At 45.7% G+C, this 26004-nt stretch overlaps 1 protein-coding gene across 1 annotated transcript in view; it reads left to right on the top strand.

Annotated features, from left to right (window-relative positions):
• The window catches only part of LOC120927141 (prosaposin receptor GPR37-like), a 55456-nt gene extending 42349 nt beyond the window's left edge, over positions 1-13107 (top strand). Inside the window, exon 2 of the mRNA XM_040337607.1 lies at positions 12793-13107. Within this exon, the coding sequence (XP_040193541.1) occupies positions 12793-12864 (72 nt within the window). The 3' untranslated portion in view covers positions 12865-13107. The remainder of the gene's footprint in view (positions 1-12792) is intronic.
• Positions 13108-26004: the final 12897 nt, after the last annotated feature.

The following is a 26004-nucleotide window of genomic DNA, read 5'->3' as shown; positions in this document are numbered from 1 at the left end:
GCCTCCCTGCACAGCACTCGAGCCGGTGTCAGAAGTCAGCGCCAGCCTAGGAACGGCATGCGTTCCACCGTATGATCAGCTGGTTGACCCGGAAGTGCGTGCGGGTGTGCGTGTATCCGCTTTACGCACGTTTCGTTCTATTACGTCTTCTGAAGCGGGTACACGCATACCGCTACTGATGATTTAAATAGCCGGCGTCATCATGGAAAGAACCCTCCCGCTTAGCGGCGATAGCCAATCAGGGTTTTAATAGGGATTTTCCCATCCAATCGGGTCAGTTTGGTAGATGTCCCTGTGCTTCTCTAGTTTCCATGGTGAACGCTTGCTTAGACAGGCATGGTTAAACAGTTTAGACAGTGAATTTTAATGCAACAACATCCTAGTTTGCTAGAAGGGAAGTGTGTAGACCAAAGTTTCGTGTACAACCGTGCAGGCAATGAATAGTCCCGAACGGTGCGGTCACAGCTGCAACGAGTAGACCAAGCGGGGCAGTACATCTCCCATGTGAGGTGCAAAAACTGAACACACAAACCTAAAACAATAGGGAGTAGGGTGGGTGGCCTAAGCAATAAATGTACTCTGGGAGGTAATTAATAAAAATAGGTCAATATGGGGGAAGCTACCCTAGTACAAATAGCATCTGCATATGATAGGCCAGCATAGGTAGGTAATGGATCAAGGTGTATTTGTATAGTATCTTCGTAAAAACATCTGGATAGGTAGGATTATAAATCTAAAGTGCCCTTATGCTAAGGGTTGGCGAGAAAGCAATTTAAATCAATGTCTTTATTCAACCCATAGGGCACAAGGGACCCCAGGCGGTAGATCCAGCTGGTTTCGTTTTGGGATATAGCAGTGGTCTTATTCCCACCCCTCCAGTTATCCTTTTTTGTATCAATGCCATAGAAGATCAGGCAGGTAGGGTCTTGCTGATGGAATTCTTTAAAGTGGCGTGAGAGGTGGTGTTTAGGAAAACCTGCTTTGATCCTGTTGATGTGCTCCCGGATTCTTATTTTCAAGGGTCGGGTGGTTCTACCCACGTATTGCAAGTGGCACGGACACTCGATGACATAGGTCACGTGCGTGGTGTCGCAGGTAATGAGTTCCTTGATTTTGTATTCTTTAAAATCATTCCTAGATTTGAAACTCATTTTTCTTCTCGGATGCTTTTTACTGACCCTACAGGCCAGACATCTCTGGCATTTAAAGAATCCCTTGAGGTCAGGGCAGATACTGACTGATTGAGGTGGATCTACAACATTGTGCACAAGGTGGTGACGGAGAGAGGGGGCACGTCTGTAGATGAAGCTTGGTTTTTTACCCAAGACTTTAGTGAGGGCATGATCTTATGAGCTTACAACTGATCAACGAATTGCAACAGGTTGACGGTGCGGAAAATTTACTCCTGGCCACAATTGACGTCAATTCTCTTTACACCAGTATATCTCAGGAAGATGGCGTCTTGGGGGTAGAAAAAGCCCTACACCAAAATACAAACTTAAAACAAGCACAGATCAACTTTATCGTAGAGGGCCTCAAGATGGCAATGGAGTGCAATTATTTTTGGTACCGAAAAAACTACTATGTCCAAACTAGGGGGGTAGCAATGGGGGCCCGTTATGCCCCCAGTGTTGCCAACCTACTGATGGATAGCTGGGAGGAGGAATACGTATACAGCCAGAATATCCCACAGATTAAACTGTACAGGCGATATATCGACGATCTCATCATCCTTTGGGATGGAACGATCGATACCTTTCAGGAATTTCTATCTAACCTGAACACCAACAGATACGGTCTCACCTTTACTGGAAAATGTAATGCAGAATGCATAGACTACCTTGACCTACAGATCTACAAGGAGAGCTCAAAACTACATACCAGAACCCACTTCAAATCCACGGTTCGCAATGGATACATTCCATCTACCAGCTGCCACCACCCTAGGTGGAAAGCTAACATACCAAAAGGGCAACTGATGCGACTCCGGAGGAATTGCAGCTCTGTCACTGAATTCCAAGCCCAAGCTGACATAATCGTGGATCGGTTTAAAGAGAAAGGGTACAAAGAGGCACATCTGGTGAAATTAAAAGATGAAGTGTTGAATATGGATAGGAGCAATGTGCTGTCACATAACAGAAAGAATAAAAAGAACAAAACTGATGTGGCATTCATCACTGGCTTCAATTCCCAATATAAAGACTTTGAGCACATAGTTAAAAAATACTGGCCGATCTTACAGGAAGATCATGCCCTCACTAAAGTCTTGGGTAAAAAAACAAGCTTCATCTACAGACGTGCCCCCTCTCTCTGTGCACAATGTTGTAGATCCACCTCAATCAGTCAGTATCTGCCCTGACCTCAAGGGATTCTTTAAATGCCAGAGATGTCTGGCCTGTAGGGTCAGTAAAAAGCAACCGAGAAGAAAAATGAGTTTCAAATCTAGGAATGATTTTAAAGAATACAAAATCAAGGAACTCATTACCTGCGACACCACGCACGTGACCTATGTCATCGAGTGTCCGTGCCACTTGCAATACGTGGGTAGAACCACCCGACCCTTGAAAATAAGAATCCGGGAGCACATCAACAGGATCAAAGCAGGTTTTCCTAAACACCACCTCTCACGCCACTTTAAAGAATTCCATCAGCAAGACCCTACCTGCCTGATCTTCTATGGCATTGATACAATAAAGGATAACCAGAGGGGTGGGAATAAGACCACTGCTATATCCCAAAACGAGACCAGCTGGATCTACCGCCTGGGGTCCCTTGTGCCCTATGGGTTGAATAAAGACATTGATTTAAATTGCTTTCTCGCCAACCCTTAGCATAAGGGCACTTTAGATTTATAATCCTACCTATCCAGGTGTTATACGAGGATACTATACAAATACACCTTGATCCATTACCTACCTATGCTGGCCTATCATATGCAGATGCTATTTGTACTAGGGTAGCTTCCCCCATATTGACCTTTTTTTATTAATTACCTCCCAGAGTACATTTATTGCTTAGGCCACCCACCCTACTCCCTATTGTTTTAGGTTTGTGTGTTCAGTTTTTGCACCTCACATGGGAGATGTACTGCCTAGATTGATAAGAAACCCACTCCTACTTATTCCATGATTCCTATATGCATATGCCACACCACACAGCCTCCTGCTTTTCCTTATGTTTCTAGCAATAGGTTATCGTACCCATTCTGTTCTCTATGTTTCTCTGCATGGTAAATCATTGACCTAGTTGCCATTTGAGTTACCTCACAGCTAGCGCGCACACTCACCGTACCCCTAGGGTGTTAACCCTATGAGGGCAGTTATGGTTGTCTCTGCCCAGCAAATGTTAACATTCATTCCCCTATACGCGCACTTACGACCAGTTATGCCCCTTGCACTAAGTCATTCCCACATTGAGTGTACTCACCGACCCCCAGGTGGAACCATTTGGGGTAGGTTACTAACTTCCCTTCCCTGATTTGTTACACGATGTACGTTATAACATGGGTAATGGCACCTATGGGATATCACCTCACCATCCTTGCCCACTTAATTAGGTTATGACGCTGGATGTCTAATATATCTTTGGACAAATGGACATATGGTCCGCCCACACCGTGCACTAGTATATCTGGTTTATTATTTTTACATTTTTACATATCGCATGCTGCCCCCGCTTGGTCTACTCGTTGCAGCTGTGACCGCACCGTTCGGGACTATTCATTGCCTGCACGGTTGTACACGAACCTTTGGTCTACACACTTCCCTTCTAGCAAACTAGGATGTTGTTGCATTAAAATTCACTGTCTAAACTGTTTAACCATGCCTGTCTAAGCAAGCGTTCACCATGGAAACTAGAGAAGCCCAGGGACATCTACCAAACTGACCCGATTGGATGGGAAAATCCCTATTAAAACCCTGATTGGCTATCGCCGCTAAGCGGGAGGGTTCTTTCCATGATGACGCCGGCTATTTAAATCATCAGTAGCGGTATGCGTGTACCCGCTTCAGAAGACGTAATAGAACGAAACGTGCGTAAAGCGGATACACGCACACCCGCACGCACTTCCGGGTCAACCAGCTGATCATACGGTGGAACGCACGCCGTTCCTAGGCTGGCGCTGACTTCCGACACCGGCTCGAGTGCTGTGCAGGGAGGCTTGCTATCACTGGATAGCTGCCCACTTGTATTTATTTTGTTTTGTTTTTAATTTTTTATTGGAACTTGGTCCCAGTTTCTTTTATATTTTACTTTTATTTTTAACCACCCCCGTTATTTTTGTATAACCTGCCTTGAGTGGAAGCCAGCTATGCGGCTGCACTACTAATAAAATTAACCCCTGCTACTTTGAACCTACTACTCTATGAGAGTTTTTTTCCCTGGAGGACTTTGGACACCCAGGAAGACCGGTACTATCTGGACTAGAGGACCCACCTGGAGAACACGGACAGGCGAGGAGCTGAGCCGTTTGGACACCATCTATTTACATGCACTTTACCCCTGTAGGGGTGAGTGCCTCTGGTGAGTGGGGAGCACCGGACCCACTGCGTAAAGCTGCACAACTGTATATTGTGACTATTCACCCTGTTTGGAAAACACATGGTCACGAATAATAATAATTTTTGATTGATTTTGCATGGACTACTGCTCCTATTTGTACTCACTGGACTACTTATTTATCATTTGCCTATTTTTAATATTTTAATATTTTTTGGATACGTTTACACTTTGCCGGTCCTGACCTATAGCATTATTGCTGATAGGTGGATACTATTAATTACTGTTTCATATACTCAACGTTTGGTCACTTCTTATTTATTTTTGAATTGCACTTGTTTATGTAATGCATATAATACAGTATCACTTGTGACTGTGAGTCACATTCATCTCACTTTATCACTAGTATACATTTATTTATACTGCTTCATACATGAGCAGCACACTGAGGCACTTTATCGTCACAGACTCACTAGCTATTAGCTTTCTAGGGGTCAGATAACAGTCAGCCACGTACCAACTCCCTGGTACTCTTAGCCTTCACTAGAGACAGCGCCACCACCCCCACACCTTTACTATTTTCTTTCTGTGTCCTCTAGGGGATTACATCTTGGGGGGGCTGCAGTCTTATCACAGATTTCTGTTTGGTTTACTTATCCAACACACCACACCTACTCCACATCTCTACTGCTACATATTTCCAATTAGTGGTTCCTAAGCGCGGCTCCACATTTTAATTTAGGTTATCCAAAAGGGCTTGAACGAACCATCGGGGATCTGGTGACCGGACATTGATAGGTACACTTGCACTGTCAACCGGTGACCCTGACGTGATCTATTGGGAGGATTCGCTCTGCTGTTCACATTGTCAGAATTGAGCCTGTGGCAGAGGTTTCATCTGGCATCTCAATTTAATCAGAGCCAAGTCTGTGGCAGAGACTTGTTCCTCCCAGCAACCTAAAGTGACACTCCGGCCGCCAGGCCTGTGGCAGGGGTCTGTCCGGAGGCACTTCACCCACTCTGGCTGGAGTGGCGACGTGTTGATGCAGCTACAGAATAGCAGGATTGCTTTCCTCTATCCAAAGCCTGATACCGCAAAGCTCCTTTATTTCATCAACCTTTTCTGTCTACCTCAAGTTGATGTTGGTCGTGTTGGACCAAGGAAATAAAGCATTCAGAAAACTCCATCTACCCATTGGACATTCATGGTGTACTGTTTTTAGTGAACTTCAGGCGTTGTTTTGCTAATCTAATTGTACAGTATGTATTGGCACCAAGGAGAGGCAGATGCTCACAGGCTCACTAAAAGAGGGCAAGCAGACTCTGTGTCTACAGCCAACAGTGGTGGTAATGGACACGGTGAATCCTCAGCACGTGGCCGTAGGGCACGCTTGGCCTTTTTTTGGTAGAGTGGATGACCAAGCCGTCCTCATTCTCCTCATCCTCTGTCACCCAGGATCAGAGTACTTTGTCTACCAATGCAGCTGCTAAAGCAGCCTCTTCCATCGGCTCAATGTCCTCATTGGTCACTCCTTCCCTAGCCCCACCATCATGCCCTGAGGAGTCCCCCGAGCTGTTCAACCACAGTGTAAGGTACATGCTGCAGGAGGATGCGCAGCGTTTTGAAGGCACTGATTATGGTACCCAGGTTGAGAATGAAGGCAGTAACATGAGCCCAGAGAGAGGGGGTGCCCAAGAAGGACAAGAAACTGGCAGTCATGTTCCCCCAGCTGCAGCATACTGCCAGGTTTGCTCCAGTGGCGAGGAGGGAGGGGATGATGAGGTCACTGACTCTACGTGGGTGCCTGATAGAAGAGGGGCTGAGGAGGAGGAGGCACATCTCCAACGAGGCAGCATGCCCTCCAGGGGCCAGCTTAAGAGCAGCCAACTGACTGCATCACACCGCAGAGCTCCGCATGTGCAGGGCGCTTCTGACTCGTTTTTTCAAAAGTTCTTTGGTGTGGGTCTTTTTTGAGATGTGTGCAACAGATTGCACCGTTGCTATTTGCAACATATGTCTGAAGCGTATCAAGCTGCTTGGGCACCACATGCTTGACCAGACATATGTCGACCTCCCATGCAATCTGTTGGCAACAGTTCTTAAAAGACCCACACCAAAGAACAAGGCGGACCTCTCCCTGCTCCTCATCAGCTGGGATCTCCAACCCCACTATACATTCAGTCCTCTCATAGACCTGCACTGAGAGGAATGAAGGTGTAGAATTCGGTGTCCCATGCAATCTGCTAGCGGTACACCTAAATCTGATTGTAGCAGGCAAATTTCCCTAGCCCTGTTGCTAAACCGTCTGAAGAAATTTGTTCCCAGCCATCCACATGTTCAGCGGCTGAATGCTAGTTTGGCAAAATTGCTAGCACTCCAATTGCTGCCTTTTAGTAAAATATTATTTTATTGTTTTCATAAAATATTACAGGGGTTTTACCCTATACACAGCACATATAGTTATGTGAGGACTAACTGCATATATTAGTAGAATACTTTACATCTTCTTACATATCTTCAATACATATTTTCATAAACTCATAGACAAAAGACAAAAAAAAAAAGAGAAAAAAAGAAAGAAAGAATAGAGGAAGAAAAAAAAAGAAAAGAAAAAGAAAAAAAAAGGGGGGAAAGAGAAAGGGGGGAAAACAAATGAAGTCACTCCATTATGGCTAAACAATGGTAGGGTTCCCTTTAACCCAGATTAGAAACTCATCTGACTGTCTAAACTTGGACCAGACTGATCACGTTCAAGAGAACTGTTCTTCTCTTCCCACTTCCCACGCCAACATCCCCTCTAAGTCTCTAGTAAAGTCCATTTCAATTGCCCATTCCCCCAGGGAGGGTACCGTTGTCAATTTCCAGTGTCGTGGGATAACTGCTCTGGCTGCAGCGAGGAAGTGTATAAGCACATGCTCCTTTGCTTTTTTTAGAGATCCTGGAATCATGGTTAAGAGAGCCACTCTGGGTGATGCGTGGGTATTTATATCTACTAGTTTTCCGTATAGGTCAAAAATATGTTTCCAAAACCTTCTCACTGGGGGACACTCCCACCAGATATGGAACATGTTTCCCTTTGACTCATGGCACCGCCAACAGATATCAGATATATCCTGGTTAAATTGATGGATGGTAGACGGACACCTGTACCATCTTCTCATCAATTTATATGCCTTCCCTTGCATTCTTGTAGTTATTGACATTTTATGGGTCGAAATTAAACTTTTTTTGCCAGTCCGATAAGGTTATAGTCTCTTGGAGATCTTTTTCCCATTTACGTGTATACGAAGGGAGCTCCGAGCGGACTCATAGTAGAAGAATAGAGTATAGTACAGAAATCGAATGTGATATAGGTTCTTCTTGCAAGAGCAAAGATTCGAATGCAGTTGGTTTAGCATAAATTTCTTGTTTTGATGAGATTGATCGTATATAGTGTAAGGCTTGATGCCTCTGTAACCATTGCCCCGTGTTATGAAAAGTCCTTGTAGATGAAGAGTCTTCCATTAAATATGGGTCTGACTGAAGGACTTGAACCACTCTTCTATGCTCCTGTTTGTACCAGGGGCCAAACGTAGTTGAGTGTAAGGCTGGTAGAAAGTCCGGCGTTCCAAAAAAGGGAGTCATGGGGCTCAGTTGTTTTGATATTCTATAAATGGGTATCATACGATCCCATATGTGTAGTGTTTGCCTGGTAAGATCTGCTGGAATTGAAAGGCTCTTTCGTAAAATAGATGAAGTCCAGGGAAGGGCACAGAGATCTATAGGATTTATGTGGCCTTCCAATTGTACCCATAACTTGGATGCGGAGTGATGGAACCAGTTGGTGATGCGTGTTAATATGGTTGCTTTATGGGAAATGGAAACGTCTGGTAACCCCACTCCACCTTTATTTTTAGGAAGGGAAAATATCCCATAACTGATTCTAGACTAAACTTAGAAAATAACCGGTGAATTTTACGAAAGTACACTGCCGGGAGATGAATTGGAATCGTTTGAAACAAGTATAAAAGGCGAGGAAGTATATCCATCTTTAGAGTGTTAATTCTACCAAACCATGACAGTCTCTTAAATCCATATGATGTCAAAGCCATTTGTATTTTATGGAGCATCGGAAGAAAATTTAGGGAGTATAATTGCGATATAGAAGCTGGGATATTAATCCCTAGGTATCGAATCGACTCCGAACAAGTCCTGAAAGCAAAATTCTTCGAAATTCGCTTCATTTTTGTTTGCGTTAGAGATATATTGAGAAGTTCAGATTTATTATAATTAACTTTAAAATTGCTAACTTCACCGGCAGGGCTTTTTCTGTCCTTGGCCCGAGAGAATGGAAACTACTTCCCCCAAGTCTTAGACAGAGTACTGACCTACCCACATTCAGGAGGGATCTAAAAACCTATCTGTGGGCAGAGGCAGATTGATAGGAAGAGTGAGGTTAGGGTCATTCTGGCGGGAAGCACTGTTAGATCTGTTGGGAATTGTGTGTCTTATGTGATTTCTATGGTTTTTGTACTGTATTGGTTTTATGGTGTTATGTTGATGTTTTATTATTTGATTTTAATTGTGGCACATATTTTATATTGTTACTATGTTAATTTATGCCTGTAACACTCGGTCCTGTTGTGAATTGTTAAGGTCTGGAAGCGTTTCGATACCTTCGGGTGATTCTACGCTATACAAGCAATAAACAATAAACAATAAATCTCTTAAATTCTTGGAGTATGGAAGGAAAAGGTTTTGTTACAAATAATAACAAATCGTCTGCAAAAAGAGCCAGTTTTGCATGTATGGGGCCAACTTGAATGCCCGTTATGTTTTCGTTTTGTCTCAGTGCATTTGCCAAGTGTTCCATCGTAATAACATAGAGCAGGGGTGATAAAGGACAACCCTGGCGTGTTCCATTAAAAATAGGAAAAGCAGGGGATAAGGATCCATTCACCCTAATTCTAGCTGATGGTGATAAATATAATGACATAATCCGTGCCATCATATAGGGACCTATGCCTATCTGTTGAAAAGAGGATCGTAGAAACTTCCAGCTTACGCGGTCAAACGCCTTTTCGGCATCAACCGTTAGGCCTCGTACACACAACGGGACATGTCCGATGAAAACGGTCCGCGGACCGTTTTCATCGGACATGTCCGCTGGCGGATTTTGGTCTGATGGCTGTACACACCATCAGACCAAATTTCCCGCGGACAGCGAACGCGGTGATGTGGCCACGCCGTCGCCGCTACGATGACGCGGCGACGTGCGCGACCCTGGAAGGTCAATGCTTCCACGCATGCGTCGAATCACTTTGACGCATGCAAGGGTTTTCAGGCGGACATGTCCTGTGAGTCGTACAGACGACCGAACATGTCCGACGGACAGGCTTCCAGCGGACATATTTCTTAGCATGCTAAGAATCATTTGTCCGCTGGAAACCTGTCCGATCCGCCGGAAAATTGTCCGGTCGGCCGTACAGACGACCGAACAGACCAGTTTCAGCAGACATGTTCGGTCGTGTGTACGAGGCCTTAGCAGACAGAGAGGAATTTCTTGAGTGTGGGCATAGTCCGTCAGCAGGAGGGCTTTAAGCGTGTTATCTTTAGCCTCTCGACCGCTGACAAAGCCAACCTGGTCTAAATGAATTAATTGAGGCAATAATGGTTGTAGGCCCCCAAACTTCTTCAAACGGCCCACTTGACCCATGTTCCCTGTTTGGCTCACGTGCTTAATTTGGTGGTGCAGCGGTTCTTGTGCAGGTACCCAGGCTTACAGGATGTCCTAAGGCAGGCCATGAAAGTCTGTGGGAATTTCCGCCGGTCATTTAATGCCAGTGCTCAGCTGGCTGACCTTCAAAAGGAATGCAACCTGCCCAAGAACCGCCTCATCTGTGACATGCCCACCAGGTGGAACTTAACATTGGCAATGCTGCAGCGGCTGTACACACAGCAGAGGGCCATCAATGAGTACCTGTGCGAGTATGACACTAAGACGGGTAACGTGTTTCCAGCCTCTTCCAATAAGCATTGTGTGCTGGGGTATATAATGTGCCATTAAGTGGGAAGTGCCTGTGATACTCAGAAATCCACATTGCTTAGGACAACTCCCCCTTTTTGTGTTGAAACCCAATTAAGCAATACCATATACCTTACATGCTCACTCCGCATGGTGATTGGCCTCATTTAAAGTCCCGCTGACCAAACTTTCTTTTTTTCTGTTCCAATTTGGGATGGAGGCCATTTACCTATGGTGCCTCGGACCACAACCTTTTTTTTCTTGCTGAATTTTTGGGTGGAAGACACCCTTGGTCACTTAGTGGTCTGGTGCACCATATACCAATTGTTGCCACTTGGCACATAGGGGAACCAGGGGCATTTTATATACCCCAGGGGCGCACTTGCGTCAGGTGGGGAATGCACTATTCCTCCCTCCCAACAATTCCCTGTCTTTTATATTTTTTCTATTCCCTCGGACCACAACCTTTTTTTTCTTGCTGAATTTTTGGGTGGAAGACACCCTTGGTCACTTAGTGGTCTGGTGCACCATATACCAATTGTTGCCACTTGGCACATAGGGGAACCAGGGGCATTTTATATACCCCAGGGGCGCACTTGCGTCGGGTGGGGAAGGCACTATTCCTCCCTCCCAATAATTCCCTGTCTTTTATATGTTTTCTATTCCCGTACAGGGATGGAATCGCAGATGGGCATGCGTTTCCACCAATGCTTAAACTGTTTCTAACAATATAGGGGCGCACTTGCATGGGGTGGGGATGGCACTATTCCTCCCTCCCAACAATTCCCTGTCTTTTTATATTATTCTTTATTATTTATTCTGTTCCCATATAGGGGTGGAATCGCATATGTGCATTCGCTTATACCAATGTCCAAATTGTTTCTAACAATATAGAGGCGCATTTGCGTCGGGTGGGGATGGCACTACTCCTCCCTCCCAACAATTCCCTGTCTTTATTATTTTTTCTGTTCCCATATAGGGGTGGAATCGAATATATGCATTCGTTTATACTAATGTCCAAATTGTTTCTAATAATATAGGGGCGCACTTGCGTCGGGTGGGGATGGCACTATTCCTCCCTCCCAACAATTTCCTGTCTTTTATTATATGTTTTCTGTTCTGATATAGGGGTGGAATCGCATATGCGCATGCGTTTCTACCAATGTCTAAACTGTTTCTAACGATATACTCATAGAGGGATTGAGAGGTGTATTTTACCATGGGGCAGTCTGCAATGTACCTTTTGCAGTCCATGACAGATTCAATCATGGCTTTATTATACATTATACTTTGACTCTCATGACATACTCGTATACACATGTGTACATATATAGATATGTTTTTTCCTCGATCTACCCTCTCCTGTTCCTAGCACTTTGTTCCACACGTCAAGGTCTGTGTAGTGTGCGTATGGATATCTGGGCCGCTTGCTCGGCTGTCCCCTGGGAGCTGCGATGCGATTTTGGCGCTCCTCCCTCTCCCACCTGTTCCCTTCCTCTCCATTTGATATGGAGGGAGGTGGTGGGTCTGGGCGGGTGCTCCTTATCGCATCGGCGCCACGTTACTGCTTGGTATGTGCGACAATACACTTTGGATGTCGCACCTTACGAGCAGGTTTTTCTTTCCATCTAGGCTGATATTGGGTGGATGACTGGGCCTGTGTGGGTGGAACCACTCGTTCAGGCACAGATGCCTCTCCTTCCCTGCCATGCCCACGTGACGCTGGGCGGGACACATTGGTTCAGCTGGGAGCATTTAAATTCCCCTCACTTGGTGTCTAGCTGTCTCTCTGGCAACACCTTCATATGCAAGCTCTCACTTATGTTTGGCTCCTTTCTTCCATGTTATCTAACAAGGTAAATTTCTATACGCTTTACCCTATACCGCCAACACTTTATTCTTAATCTATCCTTATGGCGTCTTTATCATTCCCTTTCCCCTTTTTTCATCCACCTTCATACTCGGTGCTTGCTCAGTACTTTCATCTGACTTGGGGCATGGGCTTTCTCACACTTCATAAGAATAATATACATTTATTATATACCATTGATCTCAATCCACAGAAGTGTCGGCCCATTGTCTTTCGCATTCACACATTGGGGAATCCACAATGCTCGCTGTCTGTCCATGTGTCCCTACCTCAGCTCCCATGCCGGACAATTTTAACGGCCTTGGTCCTGCACTCACATCTATACAGTTGACGTGAGTAGTTATAGGATTATTTATCTTGTTCTGTATATTTATATTATTCTACTACAAAATGATATCATATGGTTATGTCTTTTTATAGATCACCATTGCATTCGCCCCTGAAGAGTTGGTATATCCCAACGAAACGCGTCAGGCATATATAGATGCATGATGTTGATACAGATGATTTTATGTTTTGTATATTGTTTTACTCCTAGATTCTCATCATACTATCAAGCACCTCCAGGGGTTCATGTTGTGCAGGACTTGTTTTTATTTCACGATATGCCAAGTATCATGATGTTACGCATATGTAATTTTGTAACATGTTCATGCGATTTTGTGGATGCAATTTTTGTCATTCAGTATGCTTGATATTATATCACAAGGCATAATAAAAAATGCTCCTTGCTAAGACTGCTCTTTGTCATACACTTCTCACTGCAAATCCTCAATCAACTCCCCCTTTTTGTGTTGAAACCCAATTAAGCAATACCATATACCTTACATGCTTACTCCGCATGGTGATTGGCCTCATTTAAAGTCCCGCTGACCAAACTTTCTTGTTTTCTGTTCCAATTTGGGATGGAGCCCATTTACCTATGGTTCCTCGGACCACAACCTTCTTTTTTTTTTTCCTTCTTTTTTTTTCTTGCTTAGGACAACAGCATCTGTACTGCATATTTGTGCCTCAATGCCTGGAGAGGAACCATTTGCCATTCGATTGTAAAGACTGTTACTACTACCGCCTCTCGGTAATCAACGTTACCTTGTTCAAAGAACTTTACGTGTGTCTCCCTCTGTGAATCGCCGCACCCCATCCCCGCTTACACGTACGGCCGGCGTAACTTTACCCCTCATAAAGCAGGGGTAAGTCATGTTAGGTATGGACGTCGGAAACGTCGGAACAGTGTCGTATTTTATGTCGTTTGCATAAGTCAGACGTGAATAGGGATGGGCGTAGGTTGCGTTCACGTCGACAAAGCATTGAGCCGGCATAATTTACGGAGAAAATTTGACGTGATACTGAGCATGCATGCGCATACGCCGTTCGTTAGGTGCGTCATTTACGTGGGGTCACGATTCATTACCATACAACACGCCCCCTACCAGCCTACTTTGAATTAGGCGGGCTTACGCCGGCCCATTTACGCTACGCCACCGTAACTTGGGCGCAAGTTCTTTGTGAATACGGTACTCGCCTCTCTAAGTTACGGCGGCGTAGCGTATATATAGGATACGCTACGCCTGCACAAAGATACACCCTCCTATGTGAATCTGGCCCCTAGTGTGCAGAAAATGGATGTGTGGGGGGAGATTTGAGGTGCAGCAGCTGGAAGATCTGTGGTGCCTGCAAGATACGAGTCTGGTGAGTGAGCAGTCCCCCATCTCCCTCCCCCTCTCCCTCATCTGTCCCCTTCCATCCCACTTCCAGGAGCTGCCCAGTCAATTTCTTCTCCAGCTAGCACTTAGGGACAACCTGGCTTCTGGTGTGCAGGGGGGACTCTGCCAGGGATTCTGGTGTAAGGGGGGACTCTGCCAGGTATTCTGGTGTAAGGGGGGACTCTGCCAGGGATTCTGGTGTAAGGGGGGACTCTGCCAGGGATTCTGGTGTAAGAGAGACTCCGCCAGGGATTCTGGTGTAAGGAGGGACTCCGCCAGGGATTCTGGTGTAAGGAGGGACTCCGCCAGGGATTCTGGTGTAACGAATCCTGCTGATTTCGTTTTTTTGCCCATACACAATTGCGCGGTCAGACAACTCTGTACACAAATTATATTTATATAATTTTTTCCACACAAATAGATTTTTCTTTTGGAGGAATTTGATCATATATAAAATATTTTACAAAATATGAAAAAAGACCAACACGTTTGAAAAAAATGTTAATGGGGGAGGTAGTGCTGCGCTAGTGGGTGGTGGATGGGCAGGTGTATGGACAAGTGGGGGAAGGAAATGGAAGATGGTATAACTGCCCATCCACCACCCACTAGCGCAGCACTACCTCCCCCATTAACATTTACGTATGGTTTGATACACCTTTCAGTGCCGCAGCTGTACCCTCACCCCTCCCCACTTCCCTTCCCCCCCCCTTTTTTCTCCCCTGATAAGCGTGGTAATATTCACTTTTTTCACGTTTGAAAAAAAGCCCCATAAATTTCTTCATATAATTAGACCAAACTGTATTTTGCTACATGTCTTTGGTAAAAAATATCCTGATGAGTGTATTTGAATTGGTTTGTGTGAAACTTATAGGCCCGGATTCACAAAGCACTTGCGCCGACGTATCTCGAGATACGCCGCGTAAGTGCAAATATGCGCCGTCGTATCTGTGCGTCGTGCCCACAAAACTAAGATACGCCTGAAAATAGGCTTCATCCGACCGACGTAACTTGCCTACGCCGGCGTAGAGTGGGCGCATATTTGGCGCTCCCATTGATTTTCTATTCACATATGCAAATGAGGGAGATACGCCGTCCGACGCAGTGCGCGTAAAGTCATACGTCCGGCGTAAAGTTATGCCCCATAAAGGAGGTGTAACTCAGCAGCATCCATGCAAAGAGCAGCACCAGGGAACACAAGCCAACGTATTTTACTTTATAGGGATGGAGATGCGTTTTGTTGATACCCTTATACTACTATGCGTTTTTTTCCAGTGCTCTTCACCACAATACCAAGCATAGGTGGAGGCGGGGACACACCCCTAGTCACCTGTCCTCCATCTACCCATCAGTCTTTACATGTCTCCATTGAGGAGACTTCAAAAGTTTAGTTAGGACTGCAGATTGCAGAGAGCCTTTTCGCTGGCTCTGCAGCTTACTCATGTACTTGCAAATGCGTGCAACCAATCCTCTGCTTTTAACATATACAGTTAGACAGTTGAATTTGGCTTGCTGTTTGGGTGGTAAGTATGAGCCTGGTTATAAACGTTTACTATTTTACTTATACTACTGTTTGTTTAAAAACGCATCTCATTTAAAGTCCCAAAAAAAAAAAACTTTTTTTGTATCCAATAGGGATGGAGGCGTGTGTTTTACATACACCTCATTTAAAGTCCCAACCCCAGTTTTCTTTGACATATTTTACGTAGGACGTGAATATGACTAGGCGTAGGTTACGTTCACACCATAGGCAGTGATCCGACGTGATTGTGAGCATGCGCACTGAGATGCGCCCACGGGACGGCGCATGCGCAGTTGGCGATACGTATACGTGTCTGGTGCTCGGCCCATCATTTGCATGGGGTCACGACTCATTAGCATGGCTCACGCCCACTTTCACTTACGCTCACTTACGCCTTGGAAACCCAGCGCAGATTTGGAAGCAATGGCTTTGTGAATTCAGTGCTTGCCTCTCTGCGCTCTAAAGGAGAAACGCTACGACGGCATAAATATGCGCCAGTGTCTGTGAATCCGGGCCATAGTGTCTACAAACTGTGGTATATATACTGGAATTTACGCAGCTATGACACTATACTGGCAATGGCGGTGACCAGCGACTTATAATGGGACTGTTATAGGGTGGCAGGCATTTGGTGATGACACTGGCTGGGAGGGTTGCGAACTGACACTGACACCATTAGTGACATCAATACAGTAAACGGTGATAATACTGTACACCGTACTAATGACACTGGCTGGAAAGGGGCTAACTGTTTGCCTAACAACGTGTGCTGCTTTTACTTACTATTTTGGCTATTTTCTCTCCCTGATTTTCAGGGAGAAGAGCCAGATCGCTGTCCCTTTGGACACAGAGCTGTGTGTGTGTGTATATACACACACACACACACACATGTGTATTTGATGTTCTGTTTGTGGTGCACACCCTAATGCAATAGGCTGTGCACGCCTATGGTGAGCAGTAACAGTGCATGCATCAGTGATACTGTCCTTCTTGTCTTCCTGTTGGAGCACACACTACGTGGAATAATGGACAGGGCACTTGAGGCAGAACAGAGGAAGAGGAGGACTTCCTGCGAAAGGGACAAAACACACATAGTAGAGAGAAATTGCTGCTCACCCCTATAAAGGCGACAGAGAAATTTTCCCCAGTGGGGTTTTTAGGCAGCTCAAAGAAATGAGTTAGAATGCAATGTGTAAAAAAGGTTTATTGGGAATAACACATACAAAAGGAGGGATGGGGAGTATGGTTAAGACATAAGTTGCGGTAATACAAAGGCATTAAAATTCCATAACTTTTTGCAGCACATAACAGGGAATTATACAGCTTGATAAGGGTAAACATAGCATATATAAAAATAGAACCTAATGCATTTGGACCCTAAAGGTCTTCTTCAGAGGTTTTAGTTGTGACTGAAAAGAAAATTGCAAAAAAATATTTATTAATTATATGTTTATATCAACTGTCCCCCGCCCCAGCCCCGTCTGTATATGGGCACTGGTGAAATAGAGGGGGGAGAGAAAAGATAAATGCACATAAAAATAATGGAAACAAAGTAAAAGTGGATATCGAAATCATCTTTACCAAATAGAAGAGTATGGAACAGTCCAAAAAAAGCTTCATTGTCGCAACAAAGGATGATGTTCCAACCTCAAGGTGCCCCCACACAGGTGTCCCAAAGGGTTGCTGAGTGATCATGTGTGACTCTACAGGGGGTCACCGGATGGGGGGCGACGCCCGACAAAATGGTGGATAGGAAGGGAGAGAATGGAAGGGGGGGGAGTTTTGGCTGCAGTAAAGTAATTAAAGGCATTTGTAAATTAGATTTTAGTAGTGTGTATGTATATATACAGTATATATATATATATATATATATATATATATATATATATATATATATATATATATATATATTTATTATTATTATTAGTATTATTTTTTTTTCATAAAGCACATCTTGTATTAATTGATTGGATCCCATTACTGGCCAGCCCTGACAGATCCCACAACTTAAAATTAATTAAAAATAAATAAGACTAAATATGTAGATTTCTTGTATTATGTGATAGTGTCACATGGGTTGAATTGAATTGAGAGACACTAAAGGTGAGAATGTGAAGAAGCGGTGAAAGAGTGAGAGGGCAGAAGGGTGAAGAAATTGTGGAATAGTGAGTGATAAAGTGCAGGTGCATAAGAAGCTGGGGGAAAGGGAGGTGGGAGGAGAGAGGAAGTGAGAATGGGAATGAGGGAGGGGGACATGGAAGAGTGAAAATGGATGGGGTGAAAAGGGACATAATGAAGTATGTGTGATGAGCTGGAGTGAACAGGGTTAACCAACAGATGAGGGCGGTGTGTGTAAGAAAAAGGAAAATAAAAAAGGAGGAAAGTAGAGAGAGGGGAAGATAGGGACAGACAGCGGGGGAAGGAAAAAGACAGACAAGCAATAAAGGCATGACTATAGTATAACACAGAGGTGGGCAAACTACGGCCCGCGGGCCGTATACGGCCCGGCGGACCTTTTAATCCGGCCCCCGGGCGGATCGCTAGAAATCTGAATTTGAAGTCTGAATTTGCAGCCGAAAGAATTGCGGGTGTTAGCCGCACCTCTTTCCCGCCCCCCCCGCTGGTGCAGCCGAAGAAATCCGTGGGTGTTAGCCGCACCTCCTTTCCCGCCCCCCGCTGATTCAGCCGAAGAAGCCATTGGAGCTGGCCACGCTTCCTTTCCCGCCCCCCGCTGATGGCATTCCCAGCCGCCCGTCACCACGTGGAGTGAGTGTCCCCGAATTCAAAAAAGTCCCCCAATTCCCGCCAAGTAATGACCCGGTCCCGACTCCTCACCTCACACTGTGCACACTGCACAGGCTGCTGTAGGAGACCCGAGACAGCCGAGGACTGCAGGCAGCAAAACACTGACAGGACAGAGATTTCATCATCATCATCATCAGGTACTTGCTTGTGGGGATGCTGGCAGCAATTGATGGCACACTGGCAGCAATTGATGGCACACTGGTGGCACACTGACAGCAATTGATGGTACACTGGTGGCACACTGGCAGCAATTGATGGCACACTGGCACCAATTGATGGCACACTGGCAGCACTTGATGGCACACTGTTGGCACACTGGCAGCAATTGATGGCACACTGGCAGCAATTGATGGCACACTGGCAGCAATTGATGGCACACTGGTGGCACACTGGCAGCAATTGATGGCACACTGGCAGCAATTGATGGCACACTGGTGGCACACTGACAGCAATTGATGGCACACTGGCAGCAATTGATGGCACACTGGTGGCACACTGGCAGCAATTGATGGCACACTGGCAGCAATTGATGGCACACTGGCAGCAATTGATGGCACACTGGTGGCACACTGGCAGCAATTGATAGCACACTGGCAGCAATTGATGGCACACTGGCAGCAATTGATGGCACACTGGCAGCAATTGATGGCACACTGGCAGCAATTGATGGCACACTGGTGGCACACTGGCAGCAATTGATGGCACACTGGCAGCAATTGATGGCACAATGGCAGCAATTGATGGCACACTGGTGGCACACTGGCAGCAATTGATGGCACACTGGCAGCAATTGATGGCACACTGGCAGCAATTGATGGCACACTGGTGGCACACTGGCAGCAATTGATGGCACACTGGCAGCAATTGATGGCACACTGGCAGCAATTGATGGCACACTGGCAGCAATTGATGGCACACTGGTTTATGTATGTCTTAGTGATTAACATCACAACTTCATTGATTTGAAATTGATACCCTTATTTTTTGTATGATTTTTGCTTTTGCTCATCACTGCCACACACATGCAGCCATGCATTGCACGTGTGTGGCAGTAATGAGCAAAACTAAAAATCATACAAAAAAAAAGCTATCAATGAAGTTGTGATGTGAATCAATCACTAAGACAATAAGACATACATAAACCATAATTTATGACACGGCATACATTGTCGTTTGGCAGGACTTTATGGGGACAATGTCTGCAGTCTCTGATCCTCTCTAGTATCATGTCTGCAGTCTCTGATCCTCTCTGGTATCATGTCCGCAGTCTCTGATCCTCTCTGGAAATTTTCACTAATATGAGTCACAAATAGTGAAAAATGTTTTCTTGTAAGGCAACCTCACTTTTTCATTGATTAACTATAACAAGTACTCGTACCAGTTGTCCAACAATGATATTTACTGCTTTTTATAAAGAAATACAATTGATTTTATGCAGTATTGAGTTTAGCCTTTTGGCCCGGCCCTCCAAAATATTTTTAGTTTCTCATGTGGCCCCATCGAAAAAATAATTGCCCACCCCTGGTATAACAGATATACTATTAACCAACCTATTACCCCAAAACCCCCAAACCCAACCTTCTTCCCATTAAATGGAGACCACACCAATTGTTGGGTAAATTATAGGCCGTAGCAGCCTTCTTTTATTAAGGGTAATAAGTTTAACAATTTTGGCATAAAAACACACCTGTCATCCTAAATAACTGACGTTGGTCTCCGCAGGCAAAAGGCCATTAACTGTAACACTATATATATATATATAAACATATATATATACAAAAATCAAACCTTATATATATATAAACATATATATCTACGAATAACTCCTCAATTGCACTGCGGTCTCTCGTGCCCTTCTGACAGGCCTCAAGCCGATGCTGGCTCAGAGACCTTCCCAACCGCAGTGCTCCATACCGTTCCCTCCAGGTAACCTCCGTTATCTGGGCACCATCATTTTCCTGTCACCGACTGGTCTTAAATCCCTTATTTTAACCGGCTCCTCCTTCACCCGCAGAGACCAAACCACGCTGCCACGACAACCTCAACGAACCTATGGATGAAACAAGCAAACACAAAAACAACATGCAACGCCACAACACCGACATACACCACGGACCTACATAAAGAGAAAGACAACAAAACAAGGGAGGGTGGGAACAGGGCCGGCCTTAGGTGTTTAGGCGCCCTGTGCGAGCTAATCTTGTGGCGCCCCCCCCCCATCTTCACCCCCTCGCCCCCTGGTCACCTAAACATACACAAAGAGGAAAAAAATATTTGTAACAAATAATTTGTTTTAATAAACAAACAGACAATTTAAGTGCGTCTCAATGGACCTTTCACACGGAGTCCTGCAAGCAGCATCTTTGGAGCAGCTTTTGGGCACTGAAAAAAAACGCTCCAAAAACGCCCCTCTCCATTGAAATGAATTAAAAGCGATGTAAAAACGCCTTACCCTTTCACACTGAGGCACTGCAAAAACGTCCTAAAACGTTAGGGTCTTAGCGGTGCTTTACCAGCACATTGGGATTGCAGATGAGGCTTCGCTTGAATAACGCCTCAATAACGCTTGAATAACGCTCAAATAACAGTTAAGCCTTTAATTGCTCTAGATCAGGGGGTCTCCAAACTGCGGCCCAGGGGCCAGATGTGGCCCTTTACTTGCTTTTATCTGGCCCTTGGGGCAATATTTCATCTTCTGACATAAAAAATGGGGCACAATTCCTCCTAATGACACCAACAATGGGCCACAATTCCTCCTAATGACACCAACAATGGGCCACAATTCCTCCTAATGACACCAACAATGGGCCACAATTCCTCCTAATGACACCAACAATGGGCCACAATTCCTCCTAATGACACCAACAATGGGGCACAATTCCTCCTAATGACACCAACAATGGGGCACATTTCCTTCTAATAACACCAACAAAGGGGCACAATTCCTCCTCTTACTGACACCAAAAAACGTGGCATTGTTTACTCCTGCTGATACGGAACATTTTTGCTATTTCCAGTGGCCACAGCCCGGCCCCCTAAAGTCTGAAGGACAGTAAACTGGCCCTTCATTTAATACGTTTGGAGACCCCTGCCCTAGATGATTAACCCCTTGCCAGCCAGTGTCATTAGTACAGTGATCACTGTATTAGTGTCACTGGTTCCCACAAAGTATCAGATTGTCAGTCACAATATCGCAGCCCCGCTATAAGTCCCTGATCTCCGCCATTACTAGAGAAAAAAAAATCCGTAAATATATCCCATAGTTTGTAGACACTTATTAGGATATTTTGTACCAAAAACATTGACCTAAATCAGAGGTCTCCAAACTGCGGCCAGGGAGCCAGATGTGGCCCTTTGCTTGCTTTTATTCCGGCCCTTGGGTACAATTCCTCCTACTGCCACCAATGATGGGGCACAATTCATCCAATGACACCGATAATGGGGCACCATTTCTCCCAATGACACCAATGATGTGACACAATTTCTCTTAATGACACCAATGATGGGACACAATTTCTCCTGACAACACCGATTATGGGGCAACCATTACTCCCATTGACACCAATTATGGGGCACAATTTTTCCCAATGACTCCAATGATGGGGCACAATTTCTCCCATTGACACAAAAGATGGAGCATGGTTTTTTCCCCACTGACATCAGGACATTTTGTACTCCAAATGGCCACAGTCTGGCCCTCCTGAAGCCTGAAGCACAGTAAACCAGCCCTTTGTTTAGAAAGCTTGGAGACCCCTGGCCTAAATTTATGAAAAAAAACGTTAATAAAATTGGATATGTTATATAGCAGAAAGTAAAAAAATATTTTTTTCAAATTTGGTCTTTTGTTAAAACAGAAAAAATAAAATAACGCAGAGGTGATCAAATACCACAGAAAAAAAAAATACAAATGTTATTTGTGTACAGCGTCGCATGACCGCGCAGTTGTCAGCTTAAGTTATGCAGTGCACATCGCAAAAAATGGCCTGTCATGGAGGGGGGGTAAATCTTCCAGAGCTCACGTGGTTAAACCGTGACATTTTTTTGCCCAGAGTTTATTTATACTTCAGGCAATAAACATGGGGTGTCACAAACATGAAGTGATCCTCTGTAGGAGTACAGGCCAATTACAGACTGCCTGAAGTATAAATAAACTCTGGGCAAAAAAATCGAACCTCTGGAAGATTTACCCCCCCCCCCCCTTTCATGATAGGCCATGTTTTGCTATGTGCGCTGCTTAAAGTGGAGGTTCACCTAAAAAAAAAAAAAAAAAATTATCATTGCATTAGGCTATTTAGTAAAATGAGAATCTGCGTTTGTTTTTTAAAAATGCTAGCGGGACATACCTTTTTCTATATAGATGATCAACGCGGCTTCCGGATATGGTCGTCGGGGCTGGGCGTTCCTAATTGATTGACAGGCATCCCGACGACGCATACATCACGTCACGAGTAGCCGAAAGAAGCCAACGTCGGTGCGGCTCTATACGGCACCTGCGCACCGACGTTCGGCTTCTTTCGGCAACTCGTGACGCGCTGTATGCGTTGTCGGGAGGCCTGTCAATCAAATCGTTCCTAACGCCCACCCCCGACGACCATACCCGGAAGCCGCGTTGATCATCTATATAGAAAAAGGTATGTCCCGCTAGCATTTTTAAAAAACAAACGCAGATTCTCATTCTACTAAATAGCCTAATGCAATGATAAAAAATGTTTTTTAGGTAAACCTCCACTTTAACTTAAGCTGACAACTGTGATATTTGATCACCTCTGCGTTTTATTTTTTTTCATTTTTTTTTCTCTAACAAAAGACCAATTTTGAGAAAAACATTTAATTTTATGTTTTGCTATAACATATAACATTTTTTTTACAGGCTCACATCTGGTGTACAGGTGGGGGGGGGGGGGAGAGGGAATGACAGGTGTGAGCCTGCTAGATAAGGGGGAGGGGACGGGCTGCCTTACCGTTACTTTTCTTCAGAGTTACGGCAGTCTGTCAGGCAGGTCCCGGCTTCAGTCGGTCAGTGCTCTGCTGTCTCTTGGCGCCATTAGGATTTGAAGCTGAGCGGCATGCATCACGCATGCACGCTTTACGCTACGGCGCCGCGCTACCCAGGCCAGTACCACCTGAGACAAGGAGAGGAGAGGAGGAGGGAGGGTCAAGACCCCGTGCATGAGTGTCAGCGGGTGCGACGCTCCCCCCCCCCCGCGCAGCGCCGGGGTGCCGTGCTCTTGCTGAGCAGTGACACGGGCGGCGGCCGCCCCTGCTCCTGCCACATTCAACACATTTTTTGTAAAGTGACTGCAAGATGTGACAGCCGCACGGCGCCTGTATTGTCCAAGGCGCCTTGTGCGATCGCACAACTCGCACAACGCAAAGGCCGGCCCTGGGTGGGAACTTCTCAGTGCGCTGTGCGTGCCCTGGGGGCGGGAACAAGCCCTTTTATGCCTTCCTCTCTCCGCCCCCTCTCATCCTGCAGCCAATGGTTAATTTGCACTGTTAACCTAGTCATGTGGGCCCTCCTCCGAGTCACTGCGCTCCTAGCTCCGGGCTTTCTTGACTATAGTATAACAGATATACTATTAACCGACCTATTACCCCAAAACCCCCAAACCCAACCTTCTTCCCATTAAATGGAGACCACACCAATTGTTGGGTAAATTATAGGCCGTAGCAGCCTTCTTTTATTAAGGGTAATAAGTTTAACAATTTTGGCATAAAAACACACCTGTCATCCTAAATAACTGACGTTGGTCTCCGCAGGCAAAAGGCCTCTAACTGTAACACTATATATATATATATATATATATAAACATATATATATACAAAAATCAAACCTTATATATATAAACATATATATCTACGAATAACTCCTCAATTGCACTGCGGTCTCTCGTGCCCTTCTGACAGGCCTCAAGCCGATGCTGGCTCAGAGACCTTCCCGACCGCAGTGCTCCATACCGTTCCCTCCAGGTAACCTCCGTTATCTGGGCACCATCATTTTCCTGTCACCGACAGGTCTTAAATCCCTTATTTTAACCGGCTCCTCCTTCACCCGCAGAGACCAAACTATGCCACAGCACCCAAGGGTAAAACCTTATCCTCGGGTGCCCCTCCACACCCTAATGGCCCTCTGTATCCCGTCTTGTAAACCCAGAAACCACATATCTATCCCAACTCCGGTAAGGTGCACCCCATCTCCTCGCAGGTACCTCCAGGTTTCTTCCTCCAGCTCCATATGGCGCACCACCAACCCCCCGTTCCTTGCCATGAACCTGCCCACATCCCGGTTGATCTTTCGTCGGGCCCTGTTGATCCTGCTTACTGACCTCGCTAACCTCCAGGTTGTCCGAGCAATCATGTCAGACCAAATTATCACCATATCTGGAAACTCCATCCTCAACCTCAGGATATCGAATTTGATATCCCTGGTGACTTCGAGCATCGATCTGACCCCCAGATCGTTACCTCCGACATGTAACAACAGCACGTCGGGAGGCCGGTCCAGCCGCGCAAAGCGATGCACCTCTGGTACCATTCTGCCCCAAAGCATCCCCGGGACCCCCAGCCAGCGCACACAGGCTTCCTCCCTCGGGAAGCCCAGTTGCCGACCATCCGACCTAACATCCGCCCGCCTAGCTCCCCATACCACATAGGAGTGGCCCAGAATCCACACCAAGGCCGGGGTCCCACCTGAAAGAGAGATAATACAAACCGGGTAATACACCGAGCCTCTACACACTGATACCCGAACATTACCCCCACTTTACCCTTTAACCCAAACAAAACACACCCCCCCATCAGGACTTACCCTTACAAAAGGTGGGGGCGAACGTAGCTCCGAAATCTCTTAGATTCCCACCTGCCAATTTGCTTCACCACCTCTACTCCCAAACCGCATCTATGTGCTTCAGTTGCCGCGCCAATGCGGAAAGAGTGAGACGAAAAACCTTTCTCGTCCACTCCGACCATACGCAGCCCTTTTTTAAAAATGGAAACAAATTGGCACCTGGAAAGGGGGAACCCATAACCATGTATCAAAAAGGAACCCTCTGACCCAGGGCGTATAGTGAGAAACGCCCGAATCGCCCCTACCGGGCACAGCGTCGACCCTGGCAAAGCAAATAGCAGCACCTCCTGTCCTTTTCCCGCCTGGTCCGTTTTTGATCTGCACAGCCACAGAGACACCCTGTCCTGACTACAACTTACCTCGTGATAACCCAGGCCGCCGGGCCTCTTCTTCGATGGGCTCACCAATTCCCCTATCCTAAAGGCACCAAAGAACGCCAATATGAACGCTACCTTAAACAAAGCCGCCTCGTACTCCGAGGAACAAATCAACGGCAACCTCTCCACCAAACCTTGCAACACCGAGAATGAAACCGGGCGCCTAGCATCCCGGGTCACCCGAGCTTTCCTATACCCCTTGAGCGCTTGCCTCACCCAGAAATCCTTGGTGAAATCCTGGCAACCACGCAACTTGAACAGGAACGCCAACCCAGCCATCTTCCGGTTTACTACCGACACTGACACCCCATCTTCCATGTTCCTGGCTACCCAATAAAATAACAAACCCCGCACTTCCGCCCCAAAAGGATCAATTGCCGC

Source organism: Rana temporaria, chromosome 2, assembly GCF_905171775.1.
Source record: "Rana temporaria chromosome 2, aRanTem1.1, whole genome shotgun sequence".
Taxonomy (NCBI): Eukaryota; Metazoa; Chordata; class Amphibia; order Anura; family Ranidae; genus Rana; species Rana temporaria.
This window is presented reverse-complemented; position numbering and strand designations above follow the sequence as displayed.